At 42.8% G+C, this 19543-nt stretch overlaps 3 protein-coding genes across 3 annotated transcripts; all 3 read left to right on the forward strand.

The window, feature by feature from the left end:
- Positions 1 to 52: 52 nt before the first annotated feature.
- Positions 53 to 5404, forward strand: LOC125535465 (sporulation RMD1-like protein, putative (DUF155)). The gene is made up of 7 exons (XM_087543030.1): positions 53 to 602; positions 690 to 801; positions 1807 to 1969; positions 2657 to 2805; positions 2878 to 3029; positions 4726 to 4840; positions 4933 to 5404. Exons 1-7 carry the CDS (start codon positions 175 to 177, stop codon positions 5059 to 5061), a joined length of 1248 nt encoding a protein of 415 aa, XP_087399156.1. The 5' UTR covers positions 53 to 174; the 3' UTR covers positions 5062 to 5404.
- A 650-nt stretch (positions 5405 to 6054) lies between these two features.
- LOC125535467 (L-ascorbate peroxidase 2, cytosolic) lies at positions 6055 to 9842 on the forward strand. The gene is made up of 9 exons (XM_048698521.2): positions 6055 to 6274; positions 6369 to 6543; positions 6639 to 6704; positions 8307 to 8355; positions 8775 to 8860; positions 8955 to 9034; positions 9154 to 9256; positions 9370 to 9428; positions 9539 to 9842. The coding sequence occupies exons 1-9, from the start codon at positions 6153 to 6155 to the stop codon at positions 9567 to 9569; spliced, it is 771 nt and encodes a 256-aa protein (XP_048554478.1). The 5' UTR covers positions 6055 to 6152; the 3' UTR covers positions 9570 to 9842.
- A 512-nt stretch (positions 9843 to 10354) lies between these two features.
- Positions 10355 to 13382, forward strand: LOC125535466 (arogenate dehydratase 2). The gene is made up of 11 exons (XM_048698520.2): positions 10355 to 10674; positions 10760 to 10824; positions 10933 to 11025; positions 11321 to 11521; positions 11608 to 11691; positions 11820 to 11915; positions 11996 to 12073; positions 12169 to 12258; positions 12364 to 12428; positions 12535 to 12616; positions 12702 to 13382. Exons 1-11 carry the CDS (start codon positions 10449 to 10451, stop codon positions 12762 to 12764), a joined length of 1143 nt encoding a protein of 380 aa, XP_048554477.2. The 5' UTR covers positions 10355 to 10448; the 3' UTR covers positions 12765 to 13382.
- The last annotated feature ends 6161 nt before the right edge of the window (positions 13383 to 19543 follow it).

Consider the following 19543-nt stretch of genomic DNA (forward strand, 5'->3'; position numbering starts at 1 on the left):
GCAGCCTCACACCAACGTGAGCTCCAAGACACAGAGAAAATCCCCATTCTATGGCGGCCTCTGCCCCACCCTTCTCCTCCTCCGCCTCCTTCGCCGTTTCGTCGCCTCCACTCCACCAGTCCACCGCCGCCCCCGTCCCCGCCCCCGCCGCCGCCTAGGGCAGAGGGGCTGCCCATGGAGCTCTCCAGGATCCGGACCTTCGAGAAGCGCCTCCTCCGGCCGCTCCTCTCCCTGCCCGCGTGCTCCCGGGCGTTCCAGACCCTGGCCCGCTCCTCCCCTCCGCCGCCCCGCGCCCCCTCCCTCCACCTCCTGCTCCGCACGCGCCACCTCGCTCCCCATCCCCACCCCCATCCCCCCCGCCGCGCCTCGCTCCCGCCCCTCCGCTCCTTCGCCTCCGTCTCCCCGGCCCCGTCGGCCCCGGGCAAGGACCTCCAGGGCAGCAACGGCAACGACGACGACGGCCTCCCGCCCGCGCCCCTCCCGCCGCCGCCCGAGGAGCTCGGCTCCGACGACGACGCCTACTACCAGGAGCAGCTGCTCGAGTACGCGCAGGAGGACGAGGCCCGCCTCGTCCCCGTCAAGGCCTACTTCCCCTGCACCAGGTCGCCTACCTAGCATATCTCACTCCTCCGTATTGTTATTGGGGTTCGGGGCTCATCATCCTCTTTGCCAATTGTCATCTCTTGCAGCATCAACCTCAAGAGCCTCCAGTCGCAGAACTCCTTCAATGTCATCCCGCCTACTTCGCGTGCCACCAATTATGTCGTCCTCAGATACTATGATGTCAAGGGAGACCCAGAGGTGAGCGGTGATCCTATTCACATCCCTGTTTATCTCTTGGTTGCAGTATCTCTGGTCCATTTCCACTGCAGCTTATAGGTTGACATACAATGCGATCACCATTGGGTGGTCTGATCAGCTGAACCTAAGAAACAATGTACTTCCTGTACCAAAATTGTGTGTTTCAGTTCACACTTGTTATCTAAGGATGAAGATTTAAATAGGCATGATTTTGCAAAAGGCTACTTAACCGCTTGAAAAGTACCTGTAAAAAGAATTGCGGGGAGAATTGTTTCCACTTCTATTTTTCTACGATCTCTTTACTCAATGGCAATTTGTTATGCGAAATGTGGTTAAGCTAAAACAAATCTCAGTCTCATTTCCCGACACCCGTGATTACCCTCAGCCTTTATGTTCAAGCCGAGATAACTTGGAATAGAGGAGTATCAGTTTACACATGGAAGAGCGAAAGAACGAGCTCTCTGCAATGCTACAACCCTAGTTTATGTTTTTCAAGACAACAGCTCGATACATGACTTGCTTAGTGGTCTTTGGCCATTGTCACAGTAACACAGTCACACTGTTTTGACCTATATAGCGTACATGTTGGCTAAACACAAAACATGTCACGGATGAACTGTCTTGGCAACTCTTCTTTTGCTTTCTCTAGCTATTTGGACAAATAGTGGTATTATTTAGAGCACGACAAAATGATTTAGAAGATATTTGGACTTGTGGTTCTTGTCATGCTTTTGCTCAGCACATATTTCTGCTAGGGCACATTTATACTTCTCAGACTTGTGATTGCTGTCTTGTTTATTAACACAATATTCAATGCAAGTTCACTGTTTCATTCTCGTGAGGTAATGAAAAACTGTTGCAAGCTGATTATAGCTCCACAGTCAGTTATTGTGTGATTGTGCCATCACATTTTTAGAATGTTGATGTACTGATGTTTATCATTCTTTAGTGTGTTACTAAGGATCTAATAGAGACTAATGGGCTGTGTCACCTGCTATTTTGCAGGGTTTTAAGACTGGTGTCATAAATGAGAGCCATTGCCACTATATGGTAGTTTTCCAATATGGGTCCATCGTGCTGTTCAATGTTTCTGACCATGAAGCAGATGGATACCTAAAAATTGTCGAGAGGCATGCTTCAGGGTTACTGCCAGAGATGAGGAAAGATGGTAAAACTCCTCAATATAAGAAAAGACTACTTATCTGATTTGATACAGTATAGCTCCTGAATCTTCATCTTCATCTGATAACTGTTACTGTTTTCTTCCACATATGAATGCTATGTTCTCCAATGACGAGATGTTTCATATTTAGTACTCCTACATAAACATTTGGCGATGCTCCTTGTTCACGTGAAAAGGTGATACAATGTTAACAGGCACGCACAGAAATATAGTCTAAAAATCTAGATGGTATTCACTAAGCAACAACGGGCAAGAAAATTTAGGTAGTTGTAAGTTTCCTTCGTAGAGATAACCGCTAGCAATTTCTGTAATAGTCGATCTTTGTTTTCTGTTTTCACATGCAGACTGTACTCTTCTAATGACTATGACATTTCCTCTTAGTCGAAACTGCTAATGTAATTGTACAATCTTGTCTTACTTTGTGATAATCTATCTGGCCTTTAACTTTGTAAAAATGGTATCACAGTTTATTGCTGATTAATGGTGAGGGTTGCCTTTTCATTTCGGTCTTTTGCAAAAGCAAATAGCCTATTCTCTAGTTGGTAGTTGCCGCATTCCAAAAAAACTAAATAAATCCAACTGCATGATATGCATGTATGATTGTGATTACTGTTGTAGTAATCTAATCGTTAGTATTTTCTGAGGATTCAACCTTGAAACCTTAAACTGTAGATTACGCCGTTGTTGAGAGGCCTGCCATGGAGAAGTGGATGGAGGGTGGACTTGATTTTATTATACTTAAGGATCTGAGTATCGATGGTATTCGGACAATTGGAAGTGTACTTGGTCAGAGTATCGCTCTTGACTATTATATCCGGCAAGTATGTACTCGTTAGTTTCATACATATGGTTATGAAACTTTGAAATATCTATCTAAAAATCTTCACTGATAGGTGGATGGAATGGTTGCCGAGTTCACGGATATAAATCGTGGAATGGAGAAAACTGGTACCTTCACTATGGAGAGGAAAAAGCTTTTCCAGTTAGTCGGAAAGGCTAACTCTAACTTGGCAGATGTCATTCTTAAGCTCGGACTTTTTGAGAGGTAAGAATAGCATCATACTGAGAGCTAAGCATGTAAACTCAATATATGGCGCAGTGTGCTGTTTCCATTTCCTGAATTTGTGTTAGGATGTGACTGTTGGACTAATCTTTTATATAGTGCATTTTTTCGTTTAAATGGTAAATAGTTTCCAAGCTCTGGAATATAAACAAGCTACTTATTCTTTGTGCTGTCATCAACTAGTCAGTCGTGTTGTACATTTGTGTCCACAAAATCTTCTGCTTTATGCAATCATGTCTGAGATAAGTATTTTGCTTTGTTTACTGAATTTGTGTTAGGATGTGACTGTTGGACTAATCTTTTATATAGCGCATTTTTTCTCTAATTGGTAAATAGTTTCCAAACTCTGGGATATAACAAGCTAGATAATTTTCCTTCCATTTCCCATCTTAAATACCATGCTTTCTGGCATGTGTTTTGACCACCTCTTATTCTTTGTCCTGTCATCCACTAGTGAGTCATGTTGTACAGTTATGTCCACAAAATCTTCTGCTTTATGCGATCATATCTGAGACAAGTATTTTGCTTTGTTTCTACGTACTAGTTTATAAGTTATGTGTAATGCTGAGAGATGTCAAAAGCTGATGTATTACGATCGTACTTGCATTGTTGCATAATCATTGACAATTGTAACTCTCATATTACAGTCCAATTCAGGCAGTACTTTTGTTGTTGTTAAAAGGCTCGTTTGGCAGATAGCGAGAATCATGGGAAATAGTATTTGTTGGCTACTGGGGAATAGGTGTATCTCTTATTACTTTTTTTTGGGTGGCTTATAATCACTTTAGATCCCAGCAATATATGTATAATGAGACATCATGGTAATTCAAATATTTTATATCCGTTCGTCTTATTGCTCTGCAAGTGCAGGTGTGCTGTTTTTTTTTTCTTGTATAACAAAAAAATGATTTGCTGTTATGCAAAAAATATGCATACTAAAAATATATGAAAATGGTAAAAGCCAGAACATGTGTTGCCCTTGTAATTTCTGAAAGTTTATAAAATTGTAATAAGCTGAACAGATGTTGGCCTTGTAATTGCACCTTTTCATCCCCCCATTCCCCACCCCCAGTTACAATAAAACTATTCGATGTCGCTAAAATGAACTCTACACTTGTGTATCTGCACACATTTACCTGCTTGTTGCATAGTCATTGTCAAATTTAAATCTCATATTATATTACAGTCCAAGTGCTACATGAATGAATGTCTGGTATTACGTTTTTGGTAAAAAAATGTCGTTTGGAATGCCAGAATCATGGCAGAAAATTGTATTTATTTCCTGAATGGAAATAGGTGTTTTTAGTGTTTTCGTGATCTAACGCTCTTATATATTAGTTTACAGAGGGTGTACTTCTTAGTTGTTATCAGCTCAGTTTTATGCCAGCATTGCATTTTCTCAATTGGATTGACTTTTTCGCATTCTTCATTCAACTGTTTAAGTATGCAGACAAAGTCCATATCATAAGAAGTTCAGAAATTCTATACACCATGTTGGTCTTATGTCTCTGCAAGTACATCTGTGCTGAGAGCCCCTCTTTCTTTTTTAACACCAAAAATTGTGTGTTTGCTCTATATGCAAATCTGCGCATTGAAAATCAAAATTGTGAAAAGCTGAAGGGGTTGTGAAAAGCTGTGGGGTGCACGTTTACTTACATAACTTTGTCCGCTCCACCAGGTCAGACATTGCTTGGAAGAACGCAAACTATGCGCAGATCTGGGAGTTCCTCCGGGACGAGTACGAGCTAACCCAAAGATTCGGAAACCTTGATTTCAAGTTGAAATTCGTCGAGGTAAGGGCCATGGCACAGCAGCGCATGGGTTTCGTGTTGGCTTATCTGAAGATTTCTGACAGAGAATCCTGTGTTCTTCTTCTTGCCTGCAGCACAACATCCGGTTCCTCCAGGAGATCCTCCAGAACAGGAAGTCGGACTTCCTGGAGTGGCTCATCATCATCCTCATCAGCGTGGAGATCTTGATATCCGTGTATAACATTGTCCAGGAGCAGATGTAGAGCGACAGCGTGAGACCAATACGTCGTTGTTGAGAGTGAGCGAGACCATCGTCAGAGCCACGGACCACACTGTTTTTGTCCGCGAGTTTTTTGGTTCCATTTCTTCCCCTCGGTAGAAGGCTAGAAGCCCCTGTAAAGAATTCTTAATTCGGACCATGAATGATCACGTAGCTTTAGGACGGAGGTCGTGTTGCCGCTGTTGTCTGGTGCAAGTGTGAACTGCGGATGAGTCAGTGAGTGTGGCCGAGGCAGTAACTGGGCGGCGTGTGACTGGCACGCGATGGCGACGGCTCCTGTTGGCGTTCGTGGCTGAAACTTGAATGGTAGGCGTGTGATTGATTGATCGGGTGTTGTTGGCTTGACGGGGCGCGTGCAGGGCATAAGCCACGTTCACATTCTGACAACCACCGGAACCTTTTTTCCATGGGAATGGGCTTGGAATTATACCATGGATCCAATCTGCCGGGGAATCGTTTGGTTTTTTTTCGGGGATTGTTGATTATATACTAATAATGTACACTAACATTATACTATTATTTACTAGTAAATCATATCCATTAGCCATTTAGCCACTTGCTCCCTTGATTAATCCGGCCGGACGGCGAGTGGGGCAGCCAGATGCATGCCTCGCCGGCCTGTCGTTGGCTCGTCGTCGCCCACTCCCTCCCTCCTCACCTCAGCCCCTAGCGAAAATAGCCAAGCGCTCTGGCTGACTGACCGGCCGACGTGGCCGGCCCAATCCTGGTCCACCACCTGGCGCCCCTCCCCGGCGGAATCTCCCGTGTTCACACTCCCGAGTTACCCAAACACCCTCCTCCACCGGCGACCACACGAGGGCAGAACCGTCACTCGCAACTTCCAAGCACGCCCGTGCGACCCGTCCGCCCTCGTGGCCGCACGATCCCGAGATCCAGCGGCCCCGGTCGCCCTACCAGAAGCTTCCGGCCCGGTGTATATAAGCGCGAGAGGGCCAGTGGCCTCCATCGTCTTCGCCCCCCGCTCCTCCTCCCCCCCCCCCCCCCCCCCCCCACACACACCGCACGCGTTTGACATTTTCCGCCCACCACCACCGGAGGGAGCGAGCTCCAGCCATGGCCGCCAAGTGCTACCCGACGGTCAGCGACGAGTACCTGGCGGCGGTCGCCAAGGCCAAGCGCAAGCTCCGCGGCTTCATCGCCGAGAAGAACTGCGCGCCCCTCATGCTCCGCCTCGCGTAAGAGCGCCCCGCGATCCGCCCGACCCGATCCCCTCCCGTCTCTCGCCTCGCGCCGATCTGATCTGACGGGCGCGCTCTCTGTCCTCCGCAGGTGGCACTCGGCCGGGACCTTCGACGTGGCCACCAAGACCGGCGGCCCCTTCGGCACCATGAAGTGCCCCGCGGAGCTCGCGCACGGCGCCAACGCCGGCCTCGACATCGCCGTCAGGCTGCTCGAGCCCATCAAGGAGCAGTTCCCCATCCTCTCCTACGCCGACTTCTACCAGGTGACGCGCCCTTCCCCGATCCGATCTCGCCCGCCCAGATCGCCGTGCTCCCGAATCGATTTGATCTGATTTTTGTCGTTTCTGCGGTGTTGCAGCTCGCTGGAGTCGTCGCCGTCGAGGTGACCGGCGGGCCCGAGGTTCCCTTCCACCCGGGGAGACAGGTGAGAACCATTTCTGCTCTCCCCCAACGGGCCATAAGATTTGTCTAGGGGTTAAGCCTGTTTTGTTTAGTTTACTTGCGCTGCCTGAAATGATGCTCCATTTCTGTACCTTATCCTTGTGCGGGATGGTGGACCTGTCAACGTGTATTATTGACTTGAGTGACGACAGATGCGCTATTGTTTAGTTGGGTGGTTGGAATGGTTGGTCCAGAGAAAATTGTTTATAGAATGGTGATTTGGCAAAAATATGGTGCTTGTTTATTGCTGTGATGGCTACATCCAAGACAATTATTGCGGCTTCATGAGTGGGTTGTGTTTTTGTTCCATCCAATGTCTGATTTCTTATCTGATTTGATATAGCCATAACTATGAAAAAGGACATCATTGTATTCCATAAAATTCTAGTCCATGTGTTGGTGTTCTGATCAAGTAATGATGATTGGATCTATGTGTGGGGTTGCTGTTTTGATGTGACCATGGTAGATTAAGAGGGGTATGAAGCTAATTAAACTAATCTACCTAGATTGTATTTATATGCCATACAATTACAGATGTCATTTCTCTTTGTTCTATTTTAGCCTTCTAGATCTACATAATTTTATGATGTTAGTTCGAATAAACATTAACAACTGTTGTTATGCAATGTTATGAAATGTATGTGTGTCCTCCTATTCTCATAGGCTGTCTAAAATCTGTTTACATGGAAATAACTGAAGAGCAGTGTTTTAATTGGGTATTGTTTAGTGATTTTAGTGACGACAGATGCGGTATTGTTTAAGGACTTTAGTGACTTTAATTCAGTATTGTTTGTCCTCATATTCTCTTTATTGACTTTAGTGACGACAGATGCAGTATTGTTTAGTTGGGTAGTTGGAATAGTTGGTTGAGACAAAATTGTTTATAGAATGGTGATTTGGTGAAATACCGGGCTTGTTTATTGCTGTGATGGATACATCTAAGACAATTATTGCGGCTTCGTGAGTGGGGTGTATTTTTGTTCCATTCAATGTCTGATCCTTAATCCATAACTATGAAAAAGAAATGTGTTGGCGTGCTAACGAGAGTTCAGGGGAAATGGTGTTCTGGTCCATGTTATGCTTTGGTGTGACCATGGTAGATTGAGAGGATTATGTAGCTAATTTGATCTTCAATCTAGGTTCTGTGCCTGAAATTCTTGTCCATCCACATTGTTTATTAGGCAACATTGTATGCATATGTCTACAATCTAGAAGCTTTGCACAGTTATCTACTTTGAAAACATCATTTAACTAATGAGAATTGTCCTCAAACTTGCCTCCCAATAGATATTTGGTCACCGTTTATCTTCATGTCTTTGGCTGAACTATGTGATCCTGGTTTGCTTTTTTATCTATATGGGATGGCTGTTGATTGGGAATAATATTTACAGGGTATCTACATGAATGTTTATGCTTCCTGGCCTGTTGTGTGTGAATGAGTTAGAGCGTGTATGTCCTTGTCTTCTCATAGTGCTGTCTAAAATCTGTTTACATAGAAATAGAATAGCAGTGGTTTTCTTTACCCTGTATGTGTGTGTACGCACATGGTTTGTGGATGTTTATAGTGGGTTGACTTTGTTTGCAGGACAAGCCCGAGCCTCCTCCAGAAGGTCGTCTTCCTGATGCTACCCAAGGTACTATCGTGCAGCATCTTCTATATCAACACAACTACAGAACTTATATATTGATAAACATGGCTGATTGCATTATTATTATTTTTGGTACCAGTTATGCAACGGAATGTGTTAGCATATCATCATTTAGGGATTTATTAATTCATAGTGGTATCAACTGTTAGTTTCACAAGAGGACACAATTAAATTCGTTAGAATTCCAGCATTTCTCTTAGTTTAGGTGTACCTACGGAATTCTTAAGTTTTATGTCTCGGTCTATGTGATGCACCCTGTCAATGCTGGACCATGCCTCTGCTTCTATAGTCAGGGTTAAACGGATTATTATTGCCTGCTTGTTTTATCCTGTGAATTTACGGTGTGTGGATTGGTGGATTTGATTTTTTACCTGGCTGACATGGTGAATTTACTGTTGTATCAGGCTCTGACCACCTCAGGCAGGTGTTTTCCACTCAGATGGGTTTGAGTGACCAGGACATTGTTGCTCTTTCTGGTGGTCACACCCTGGTTAGTCCAACTGCTCAATTATCATGTTGGGCCATGCTTGTTTGTAGGCTTGATTGAAAGGTTGTGCTTACGCAGCTTTAATTGTCTGATGCAGGGAAGATGCCACAAGGAGAGATCTGGCTTTGAGGGAGCCTGGACCGCCAACCCTTTGATCTTCGACAACTCTTACTTCACGTATGTAATCTATGCATGCTTGTTTGCAAGAGTTGGAAGCTGTCTCTGTTATCTTTTTTTTTTCCCATGTTGATATGCTGTTCTTGTTTCCTCAAACAAAAAATTTCTTCTCTTGACAGTGAGCTCCTTAGTGGGGAGAAGGAAGGCCTTCTTCAGTTGCCGACCGACAAGACCCTCCTGACTGACCCGGCCTTCCGCCCACTTGTGGACAAATATGCTGCGGTACATCCTCGATCCTTTGTAGCCTATTATGGGTTCTCACTGTGTTCATCTTTGGCTACCGTACCAATGTGATGTGTGTGATCTGAGAGGCCGGATGTTCATTGATTTTGCAGGATGAGGATGCTTTCTTTGCTGACTACGCTGAGGCACACCTCAAGCTCTCAGAATTGGGGTAAGTGATGCGAGTATCATCGGTGCCCTTGATATGCACCATTGCAATGATAACTTTGCTTGTGCAAACATCCTCGGAGAGTAAATCCATGTGTGTCGATTGTTTTTCAGATTTGGCGAGGCTGTTGAGGGCTGCTGCTGATTCAAGCTCGGCGCCTGAAGGTCGTTAATGAAGAAGAAGAAGATCATGAAGAAGAAGAGCAATAAGGATGTGTTGGCCCCTGCGGCCATGTCGTGTGTTTGTCTGGACTTGGATTAGATGGGTCGGTCGATGGGGTGTTGCATTGTTTTGCTTTGACGCCTCGTGTCTTGTGATGGGCGTGCTTGTAGTATGAACTGCCAAGTGTTATGTAGTTCCGTTCCGGTTGAATTGTTATTCCCTGTCGAGGACGAAATGAGAATTTGGTTGCCCTCATTTGGCCATTGAGCTCATGTCATTGTTTGTTTTACCAGCTTGTTGTCGTGCCTGTCAGCTAGTTATGTGTTGGCCTGGTTCTTTCTCGCATTGTCGTCTATGGAGCTGCAAATTTTTCACGGATCTACACGCAAGAACAAAGGAATATAGCATCATCGTTTGCTGTTTGCATCGAGCGGTCGGCAGTGCATCGACCGGAGCCATCAGCACGATTTGCGGACGACGGGAGTAGGCATCTCTGTTCGAAACTACTCTGCACACGATTGTGCATGCACGATTCCTGGACGATGCATTCCTTGGCCGTGCATCGTGTACATACGTACCCCCTACTCCAGCTAGATATACTCATAACTCGCAAATATCTTTTGTTGATCTTGCATTTACATCGAGCTGCAAAAATGGAATTAATGATTCCCAAATCACCAAACACCAACCAATGGGAACGCCTGGAAAACCAGCATGGGCGGGCTGGTGGGCTCTCCCTCCCTCCACTCCGCCCGCCTCGTTTATAAGTTTAACAAGCCTCCGCCCGCCGTCACCAACCTCCGCAACTCGGTCCACCAATCCACCACCACCATACCCCCCGTACCGTACCACCAGTCCACCATGGCCGCCGCCTCCTCCTCCTCGCTCCGGATCCCCGCACCAACCCACCACCCCGCCGCGGGGGCGCGTCCGCGGCGGCTGCCCTTCCACGCCGTCTCCGTCCGCCCCCGCCGCTCCGCAGCCTCCGCCTCCTCCTCCCCGCAGCAGGCGCCGGCGCCGGGTGACGGCGGCGGGCCCACCGGCGTGCCCGTGCCCTTCTCCCGCGACTCCGCCATCGCGCTGCCCCGTAAGGCCGGGATGGTTGTTTGTCTTCGTTGCTCGCTGCGCTTCTGTATGTAAGTATATATAAGCGTGCTTGTTTCTGATTGCAGGGCCGCTGACGAGCGCGGATCTGATGGGGGAGGCCAGCGGGGAGGGCCTCAGGGTCGCTTACCAGGTCCGTTTTCTCTCCTCCTTCTCTCTTCTTCTGAGGAACACTGAGGATAATGATGGCGATCAATGGTTCTGACTACGATGCAACGCGACTCTGACCAACCAATCTCAGGGGTGCCCGGGCGCCTACAGCGAGGCCGCCGCCAAGAAGGCCTACCCGAGCTGCGAGACCGTGCCCTGCGAGTACTTCGAGACCGCCTTCCAGGTACCATCCGTCGTCCATCAATCCACTCCACTGTCCCCTGATCCCCTCCAATCCATGGGACAGTTTCGGGACATGTGTCATATACTGTATTGCAATGCTGAAACCATCACAGTATGCACCGACCGAGCAGCTTCTTGTACAAATCCAAATTTGCACCAATTACCATAGAGTAGTATAGAGGAATCAACAACAGGTTTTGTGCACGGTTCCAGCGAGCCGTTTTTGATTCAAACACCCCTAGTTGATCCTGCCAGACATCGACCGTCAGATAGTGATGACCTCGTCTGTCTAACAGGCCGTTGAGAAGTGGGCGGCTGACCGCGCAGTGTTGCCGCTGGAGAATTCCTTGGGCGGCAGCATACATCGCAACTACGACCTCCTGCTTCGCCACCGGCTGCACATTGTGGGCGAGGTACGGCTGGCGGTTCGTCATTGCCTGCTCGCGAACCGTGGCGTCAAGATTGAGAACCTGCGGAGTGCCATGAGCCACCCTCAAGTGAGTTGGACTGTTTTATCAGTTCATCCCCAACCCTGTTGATTTGCCTGTTTAAATGCTGTTCCTTTCTGGTAATTGTTTTTTAGGCTCTGGCGCAGTGTGAGCAAACACTGACGCAGCTAGGAATTGAACATAGAGAAGCTGTTGATGACACAGCGGGTGCGGCCAAGGTAGGGTGCTGTTTGATGGCATTATTTGGTTCACGAAATTGCTCTTCACTTCTTTGTCTTTGTTAGCAGTAGTTTCGAACATCAAGTTAATTCTGTTGTCACTAATCAGAGTAATATGCGCCTTTTAGCAAATTGCAGAAGAAAATCTCCAAGACACCGCTGCCGTTGCCAGTTCATTGGCTGCTCAACTTTATGGACTGGATATTCTTGCAGAAAATATCCAGGTAGAACTAGTTCATTCTGAACCTGTAAGAGATCATATTCTCTTTTTATTCATGGAACGGTAACTCACCTCTTTATATAGGATGACGCAGATAATGTAACCCGTTTCATGATGCTGGCTCGGGAACCCATTATCCCTCGCACTGATAAGCCATTCAAGGTCTGTGTTGCACGTTTTCTTCCTGCAATTTCTTTGTTCTCCCTTTCCTGGTAAATGCTAATGAAATGTTGCTCTACAAATTGTATGGTCTCCAGACTAGCATAGTGTTCTCTTTGGAAGAAGGACCTGGACAACTCTTCAAGGCGCTTGCTGTCTTTGCTCTGAGGAAAATTAACCTCACCAAGGTATTGTATCTTCAGCAACATCACGCTCTTTAGTATTTCGTCAACACTCATGCGTGTTTGAAGCAGAACTGATCGGTGCTGCATCCTTTTTTGTATGGTCTGCAGATGGAAAGCCGTCCACACAAGAAAAGGCCTCTGCGTGTAGCTGATGATAACTCCACGCCGCTGAAGTAAGAACAAGTTTATTCATTTGAGTTTCATTTAACAGTGCACAGTTTGAGCTGCACGGAAACTGTATTGTATATAATGATAACGTTTCTCAAAATGTTGTGCCAGGCACTTCGACTACCTTTTCTATGTAGATTTCGAGGCTTCAATGGCTGATCCAAATGCACAAAATGCTCTCAGTAACTTAAAGGTGTGGTTTTATTAGTCGCTGCTCGTTATGGTCTGGTGGTTGAGTGAGCGGTGACTCAGTTCGTCTCTGTTTTTGTCTTTTGCAGCAAGAGTTTGCCACCTTCCTAAGAGTTCTTGGGAGCTATCCTACCGATGTTACCGAAGCATGAGTGCAGGGCACCTGAGCAAACAGAAATCATTCCTTGATAGTCGGTATTTGGCTCTGGAATAGAAGCAAATTTTTTCACCGGTCACGATGAAGAGATTCACCTGGCAGTTTTGAACTCCGCGATTCAGTAAATCTTCCTGGGGGGCTTCTCTGTTCTTTCCACGGGGACAGTAGTTCTCCAGATATTCTTTATTTTCCTGTGAATGTGAGAGAGAACTCTCTACATATATATATATATATATATATCTTTTGCCTGAGAGCTCGCGAAATGATTGGTTTTTATTATTATAGGAGTACTTGCTGGAGAATAGTGTTGGTTGGTTTGTGTCTTGAATAGTGATGGTGATAGTTTAAAGTCTCAAGCATTAAGTGTGATGTTTATGTTTGAGGTTGCAGTAATGCGTGTATTATTTGCAAAGTTGATTGGTGGGTGGGTTAGCTAACATGTGTGGTCTGTACTGCGCGTATGCCCCCTCCGTCATCAAGACGAAACTGCAGTACTGCTGACGATGAATTCGGCACACCTTCCATCATGTAAAATTTCGCCTCCAAATTCTGTTCAGACTGAGAAACGAACAAAAGAGATAAATACATCTTCAGACAGACCAAGTTCAGTTTCTGCTGTGAATTTTACTTCCAGCAACTATTCACTTCTGAATTGTTCATCTTTGGTTTATTATCTTTTCATGATTCTTTTGGGGGAGACTATGCTAGCATGGGTTGCCAACATAGTAACACCTCATGTCATGGTGGCACTAGCATATTCTCGGCTTGCAGGGACATGATGATGAAGTCAAAGAAAAAATGGGTAAAGATGGTCTGAAATGTAGAATTTATTGTCAATATTATTTTGTCAGCATTGGGAACAAACCTCTGCTGCATCGAAGCAAATTTATTTTCTTGGCACATGCTTCAAACTACTTCACCCTATATGGTCCAGGAAAAGAAGCAATTGTTTCCTTCACCCAAAATATCCACCTGGCAGTATTTCAACTCCGCAGTTCATTTATGTCCGAAATAAATCTCCCTCTCACTGGGGTACTCTGTTATTTACATGGGGTAGTACCTCTCCAGATGTTCCTTATCTCTGCGAGAGTATTCTTGCCATATACTCCTCTGCAAGTAATATGAGATGTTTTAGATGTCTTATACTATTAGTTTACAGAGTAATATAGGCAGTTTTAAACGTCTTATATTAGTTTACAAAGGGAGTACCTTTTCTTGCCTGAGAGCTCGTTTACATTGTAGTGATAGATAACTTACTTTTTTTAGTGGAAATTGTTGCAGCTTTATTAAAGGTTCACGACACCCTCTGCGGTTACCACCACGCAACCGCGCTAATACAGTTTTACAAGCTTTATCCCTGCAACTTTCCCTAGCTAAAATGTTTGCGACGTTATTAGCCGTACGACGCACCCAGATAACCCTATACTCCAGACAGAAGTGTAGTATGTCCCTGATCTCTTCCACCAAAGGTCCATCTTTCCCTTCCCTGTTAATCTTCAGAACCATCGACTGCGAATACGTTTCCAGAATAATTTTGTGTCTTGGCAATTATCTATCTTGATAGTGAAAATGATATATTAAACTCAAGCATTGTGTGTGATGTTATGAATGAGGTTGCAATAACACGTGTATTGTTTTCAGCATCGGTTGGTGGGGCTGTGTTTGCATTTTTTTCAGCATTGGTTGGTGGGGCTGTGTTCGTTAACATGTGGTATGCGTGTACAGACAATGTGCATTACTTTAACAAAAAAAATGTTGAGGGAATGTTCGCAAATTCTTTTCTTTTTCTTTTTCTTGACCGCTCGATCAGCATGATCGCACTCTGTCTGTGATAATATGCATATGTATTGCTAGGGAATTCCTATTTCACACATAGGTGGACAGATATCGAACAAAACGCAGCGCTATACCTACCCCGCTTGCTTTTTTTTTTGGTATGTGGGACTCGCCCACTTGCGCTGATGGGTGTGCAGCCCACCAACACGGTTTTTTTTTCTGTTAGAGATCAGGCTTTATGTCCGACTTGCTGTGATCATGTTCGTTCATTTTTTCATTTTTTACTGTTTACACATCTTATATATTTTTGAAACATTCTAAATACATATATTCATAGAAACAATTTACTTAACATTTTAAAAGCCTTCATCGCACATTAAAAAAAATCACGTAGTGTACACAATTCCGAATGCACAGAATGCTCTGAGTAACTTAAAGGTGTGGTTTCATTTGTCGGTATGGTCCGGTGGTTAAGCGAGCGAGCGGTGTCTTATTTCATGTCTGTTTTTGTTTTTGCAGCAAGAGTTTGCCACCTTCCTAAGAGTTCTTGGGGAGCTATCCTACCGATGTCACCGGAGCATGAGTGCCGGGCACCTGAGCAAACACAAATCATCCCTTGATGGTCGGTATTTGGCTCTGGAATAGAAGCAATTTTTTTCACCGGGCGCGATGAAGAGATTCACCTGGCAGTTTTGAACTCCGCGATTCAGTAAATTTTCCTGGGGGGCTTCTCTGTCCTTTCCACAGGGACAGTAGTTCTTCAGATATTCTTTATTTTCCTGTGAATGTGAGAAAAAACTCTCAACATATATATATATATATATATATATATATATATATATATATGAAATATTAGCTTTTATAATTTTAGGAGTACTTGCTGGAGAATAGTTTTGGTTGGTTTGTGTGTCTTGAATAGTGATGGTGATAGTTTAAAGTCTCAAGCATTAAGTGTGATGTTTATGTGTGAGGTTGCAGTAATGCGTGTATTATTTGCAAAGTTGATTGGTGGGTGGGTTAGCTAACATATGCGGCCCGGACTGGGTTGTTGGTGCCGTGTACGACTGTGGTGATGCCATCAGATGGCCTTGTTACTATTGCCATGGTAGCAGTCAGAAAGTTGTGAGAAGCTACTTCAAAACATAGATTGGCAGAAGATGTACCTTCCATCTTGTAAAATTCCACCTATAAATTCTATTCAGACTGAGAAAGGAACAAAAAAGAGATAATCCAGCTATGGATTCAAATTCTTCTGTGAATTTTACTTTCAACTACTATTCTCGGCTGAATTTTTCTTCTTCTGTGTCATGTTCTTTTCATGTTTTCAACTACTTTTTTTTTTGTGAAATCATGATTTCAACTACTGTTCATGTAATATTCTGTCTTAATAGTGACAATGATAGTTTGAACTCAAGCATTTGTGTGATGTTATGATTGAGGCTGCAATAACGTGTGTATTGGCTGGTGGGGCTGGGTTGGCTAACATGTGGTATGCGTGTAGAGACAACGTGTGTTACTTTACCAAAAAATATATTGGGGGTGGGGGGGGGGGGGGGGGGGGAGGGGGATGCTAGTTTGCTCGTCTCCCTGCATAGAAATTCTTGACTGCTCGATCAGCATGATCGCACTCTCTTCGTGATAATATGCTTATGTAGTGCTGGGAAATTTCTATTCCATGCGTAGGTCAATAGATATCGACGAAACTCGCACCCGTAAGTTTTTTTTAGTAACGTGGGACATTTTTCACACCCATGATCTTTTTCTAAAAAAATTGACACATTTTAAATATTATTGAATTCATAAACATTTTTGAATATGCCACAGCCTCGTTTTTTCTAAAAAAAATTAACATTTTTTGTTTCCATTTTTTTCTTTTATTTATCCTATAAAATACTCTAAAATATATATTACAAAAATAATCTACATAATTTTTTTGAAAAATGTTGGCCAAACATTTAAAAATTTGCTAAATATGTATAGAGAAAATGTTTGTTACATATACAAAAAATATATACGAGAAAATACAATGTGTATCAAAAAAATTGGTCATGTATTTAAAAAATGTAATCAAGCATTTGATAAAACATGTTGAACAAGTATTTTAAAAAATATGAATCAAGCATTTGGAAAAAGGTTAAATTTGTATAGAAAAAATGTTGATCAGGTATTAAAAAATAATGAAAAATTTGAACTTGTATAAAAATGTTAATCAAGCATTTTGAGAAAAATGTTGAACTAGTATTTCCAAAATATTAATCAAGCATGTAAAAAATGTGAAATGTGTACAGAGAACATGTTAAGCATGTATTAAAAAAAATAAAATTTGTATTTGAAAAGCTCTTAATGTATAGAAAGAATATTGACCATGTATTAAAAAATGATAACCTTGTATTTAAAAAATGTTTAAATATGTATAGTAAAATGTTGAGCATGCATTCAATTTTTTAGCTTTGTATATACAAAATGTTAATCAAGCATTTGATAAAAAATAACCGTGTATAGAAAAAATGTTGAAGAAGTCTTAAAAAAATGCAGTCACGTATTGGAATCTTTTAATTAATAATTCTAAATTTTTTTAAACATGTGTTGAAACAATGTATTAGATACGTACAAAAAATGTGTGTAGAAAACAATTGAACCCGAGAGGAAACAAGAAAAATCGTCGAAAAATGAGAAAGAGACAAACAAAACCGAAGTAAAACAAAAAAAAGGAAAGAAAGGAAAAAGGAATAAAGAAAACAGAAGAAAAGAAAGAAAATCCGGTAAAAATTGAGAAAAACCGAACAAAAACTGTTGAAAAAAATGGAATGTCGGCTCTTTTGTGAATAAGTCGGAGCACCCTAGTATTTAACATGAACTTGACACTTACCCAATGACCAGTTTCGCTACACATCATTGAGGATGCTTAGGATCGAATCCTGGGATCTTCTTTTTTTCTTCTCCTTTTTAATTTCTTTTGAACGTGCATTAACAGGCTGGTTCATTACTGTGGTTTCTTAGGGCGAGAGATCCTTCCTTCGCGCTTAATGCGCGATATAGCTCCCACACCCGCCTTGCGCTTTGATCACCCACGCAACCCCCCATGATCGCTCGCTCAGATATGGGCCGATCAATATCTGTGACTTTTCATGTACCTTTCTTCCACTGGTTCTGGGAAGGTTCTACAACCTTCTAGTAACAAGTTTTTTCTTCGGTTTTCTTGGTCGTTTTTTCCATTTTAAAATTTGGAACATTTTTTAAATTCGAAATTATTTTTTAATTTCCTTTTATAAAAATTTGGATAAAATATTTGACATGGTGAAAATTTCAGAATCAAAGTATTTTTTGAAATCATGAACATTTATTGAATCGGTAATCCTTTTTAATTGACTAATATTTTCAAAATTTTGGAAATAATTCTTTGAATTCCTATTTTTTAATCTATGAACATATTTGGAATTCCGAACCTTTTTTGAATTCACAAATATTTGTGAATTTTGGACATTTTTTGAAATACTAGAGCATTCTCTAAATTCATGAACCTTTTTTGAATATAGGAACTTTCTTTAAATTCATGAAAATAGTTTGAATTAATGGATCTTTTTTGTAATTCATGAATGTTTTTTAAATAGTAGAACATTTTTTAAATTCATGAACATTTTTTAAAATTTAGAACAACTTTTGAACTCCAAGAACATTTGTAAATTCCTGACTCTTTTTTTTTGAAATTTGTGATTTTTTTTAAATTTTTGTAGTGGTGAGCTTAATTGGAATTCTTGTTTTTTAAATCCCAAATGTTAATAAAAACATAAATTGAAAAACCAATTAATAAAGTAAGGAAAAAGACTGGGATGCCTCGTCCCGCAACGGGCCGGTCCAAAGTGCGGGTTCGCTGCGCCTGTGCTGCCCTATGTGCGCGGGGTTGGAGCCCGTTCTCTCATAGCGGCGGAGCGCGAGGTTGGCCATGGGCATTGTGTATCCTTTTATCCAAAGTACTAGGCCAACTTATGGCCCACTATGCTTGGAACTGAGCCCTTCGTATGATGCTCTCAAATTTGGTGCAAATAGGTATTGAAGTAAAACCACGGCACTTATTTCCGATCGGACGGAGTAGCATTGTAAGATCCATTAAAAAGGAGTAACATTATAAGGGTTTTCAACATTATGGCAAGGAAATAGGTGCTTTGGATCATGGGATCCATGGAGCACCTTTAAAAAAAAGGAAAACACTAAAAATCTGACGTCAGCTTTCTAGGATCTGACATTTTTCATGGCAATTTATGTTGGTGCGATGATGACAAATTTAATTTGCAAGCACGGCAATTTTCTGACAAAAAATAAACCGAGGCAGAATTTTCGTGCTCGTCAACTAAACTTGCCATCCTTGGAGAACATAATTTCCCATGCTAAAAAATGACCTCAGATCTGTAGTGGAGTCCAAAAAAAAAAGAAACAAAATTCAAATTTTAAAGTTGCAAAAAATCAAGAAAGCTACAAGTAGATATGGATGTATCCTACATGTGTACTCCCTCCATTCCAAAATACTTTGCATATGAGTTTTGTTTAAGTTAAACTTTGTGAAGTTTTCTTTGACCCACTTTATTAAAAAAAATATCAACATTTTCACAGTACTAGATTAATACAAATCCATTTGGATGTGTGGAAAGCAACTTCTATGTATATTTGATCACCGCCCTTTTGTAAAAGTGGTTCATCTGAAAATTGCTTGTTTAGTGCCTATATTATCACGCAATATTCACCTTAGTTTGGTTAGGAGGTACTCCCTCCGTTCCAAATTACTCGTCGTACAAATGGATGCATCTAGAACTAAAATACATCTAGATACATCCATTTCTGCGACGAGTAATTCGGAACGGAGGGAGTACAAGCATGCCAGACTGATATTCAGTAAATTGGTTGTTCAGACTTTCAAAGGGACACTTGTGAGAGTAGCAATGTCAATGATGCTTGTTATTCTTCTTGTGGGATCAAGGTTAAATCCTTTTTTGTTTGCTAATG

This window comes from Triticum urartu, chromosome 2A (assembly GCF_056163025.1).
Source record: "Triticum urartu cultivar PI428250 chromosome 2A, HENAU_Tu73, whole genome shotgun sequence".
Classification (NCBI taxonomy): Eukaryota; Viridiplantae; Streptophyta; class Magnoliopsida; order Poales; family Poaceae; genus Triticum; species Triticum urartu.

Excerpts from the sequence above, each read along its gene's own strand:
- LOC125535466 (XM_048698520.2), top strand. The coding sequence starts at position 10,449 with ATGGCCGCCGCCTCCTCCTCCTCGCTCCGGATCCCCGCACCAACCCAC. Across the intron at positions 10,675-10,759 it reads CTCCGCCATCGCGCTGCCCC|GGCCGCTGACGAGCGCGGAT; the intron begins GTAAGGCCGGGA and ends TTCTGATTGCAG. Across the intron at positions 11,692-11,819 it reads ACACAGCGGGTGCGGCCAAG|CAAATTGCAGAAGAAAATCT; the intron begins GTAGGGTGCTGT and ends TGCGCCTTTTAG.
- LOC125535467 (XM_048698521.2), top strand. The coding sequence starts at position 6,153 with ATGGCCGCCAAGTGCTACCCGACGGTCAGCGACGAGTACCTGGCGGCG. Across the intron at positions 6,705-8,306 it reads CCTTCCACCCGGGGAGACAG|GACAAGCCCGAGCCTCCTCC; the intron begins GTGAGAACCATT and ends CTTTGTTTGCAG. Across the intron at positions 8,356-8,774 it reads TCTTCCTGATGCTACCCAAG|GCTCTGACCACCTCAGGCAG; the intron begins GTACTATCGTGC and ends CTGTTGTATCAG.
- LOC125535465 (XM_087543030.1), top strand. The coding sequence starts at position 175 with ATGGAGCTCTCCAGGATCCGGACCTTCGAGAAGCGCCTCCTCCGGCCG. Across the intron at positions 802-1,806 it reads ATGTCAAGGGAGACCCAGAG|GGTTTTAAGACTGGTGTCAT; the intron begins GTGAGCGGTGAT and ends GCTATTTTGCAG. Across the intron at positions 1,970-2,656 it reads GCCAGAGATGAGGAAAGATG|ATTACGCCGTTGTTGAGAGG; the intron begins GTAAAACTCCTC and ends CTTAAACTGTAG.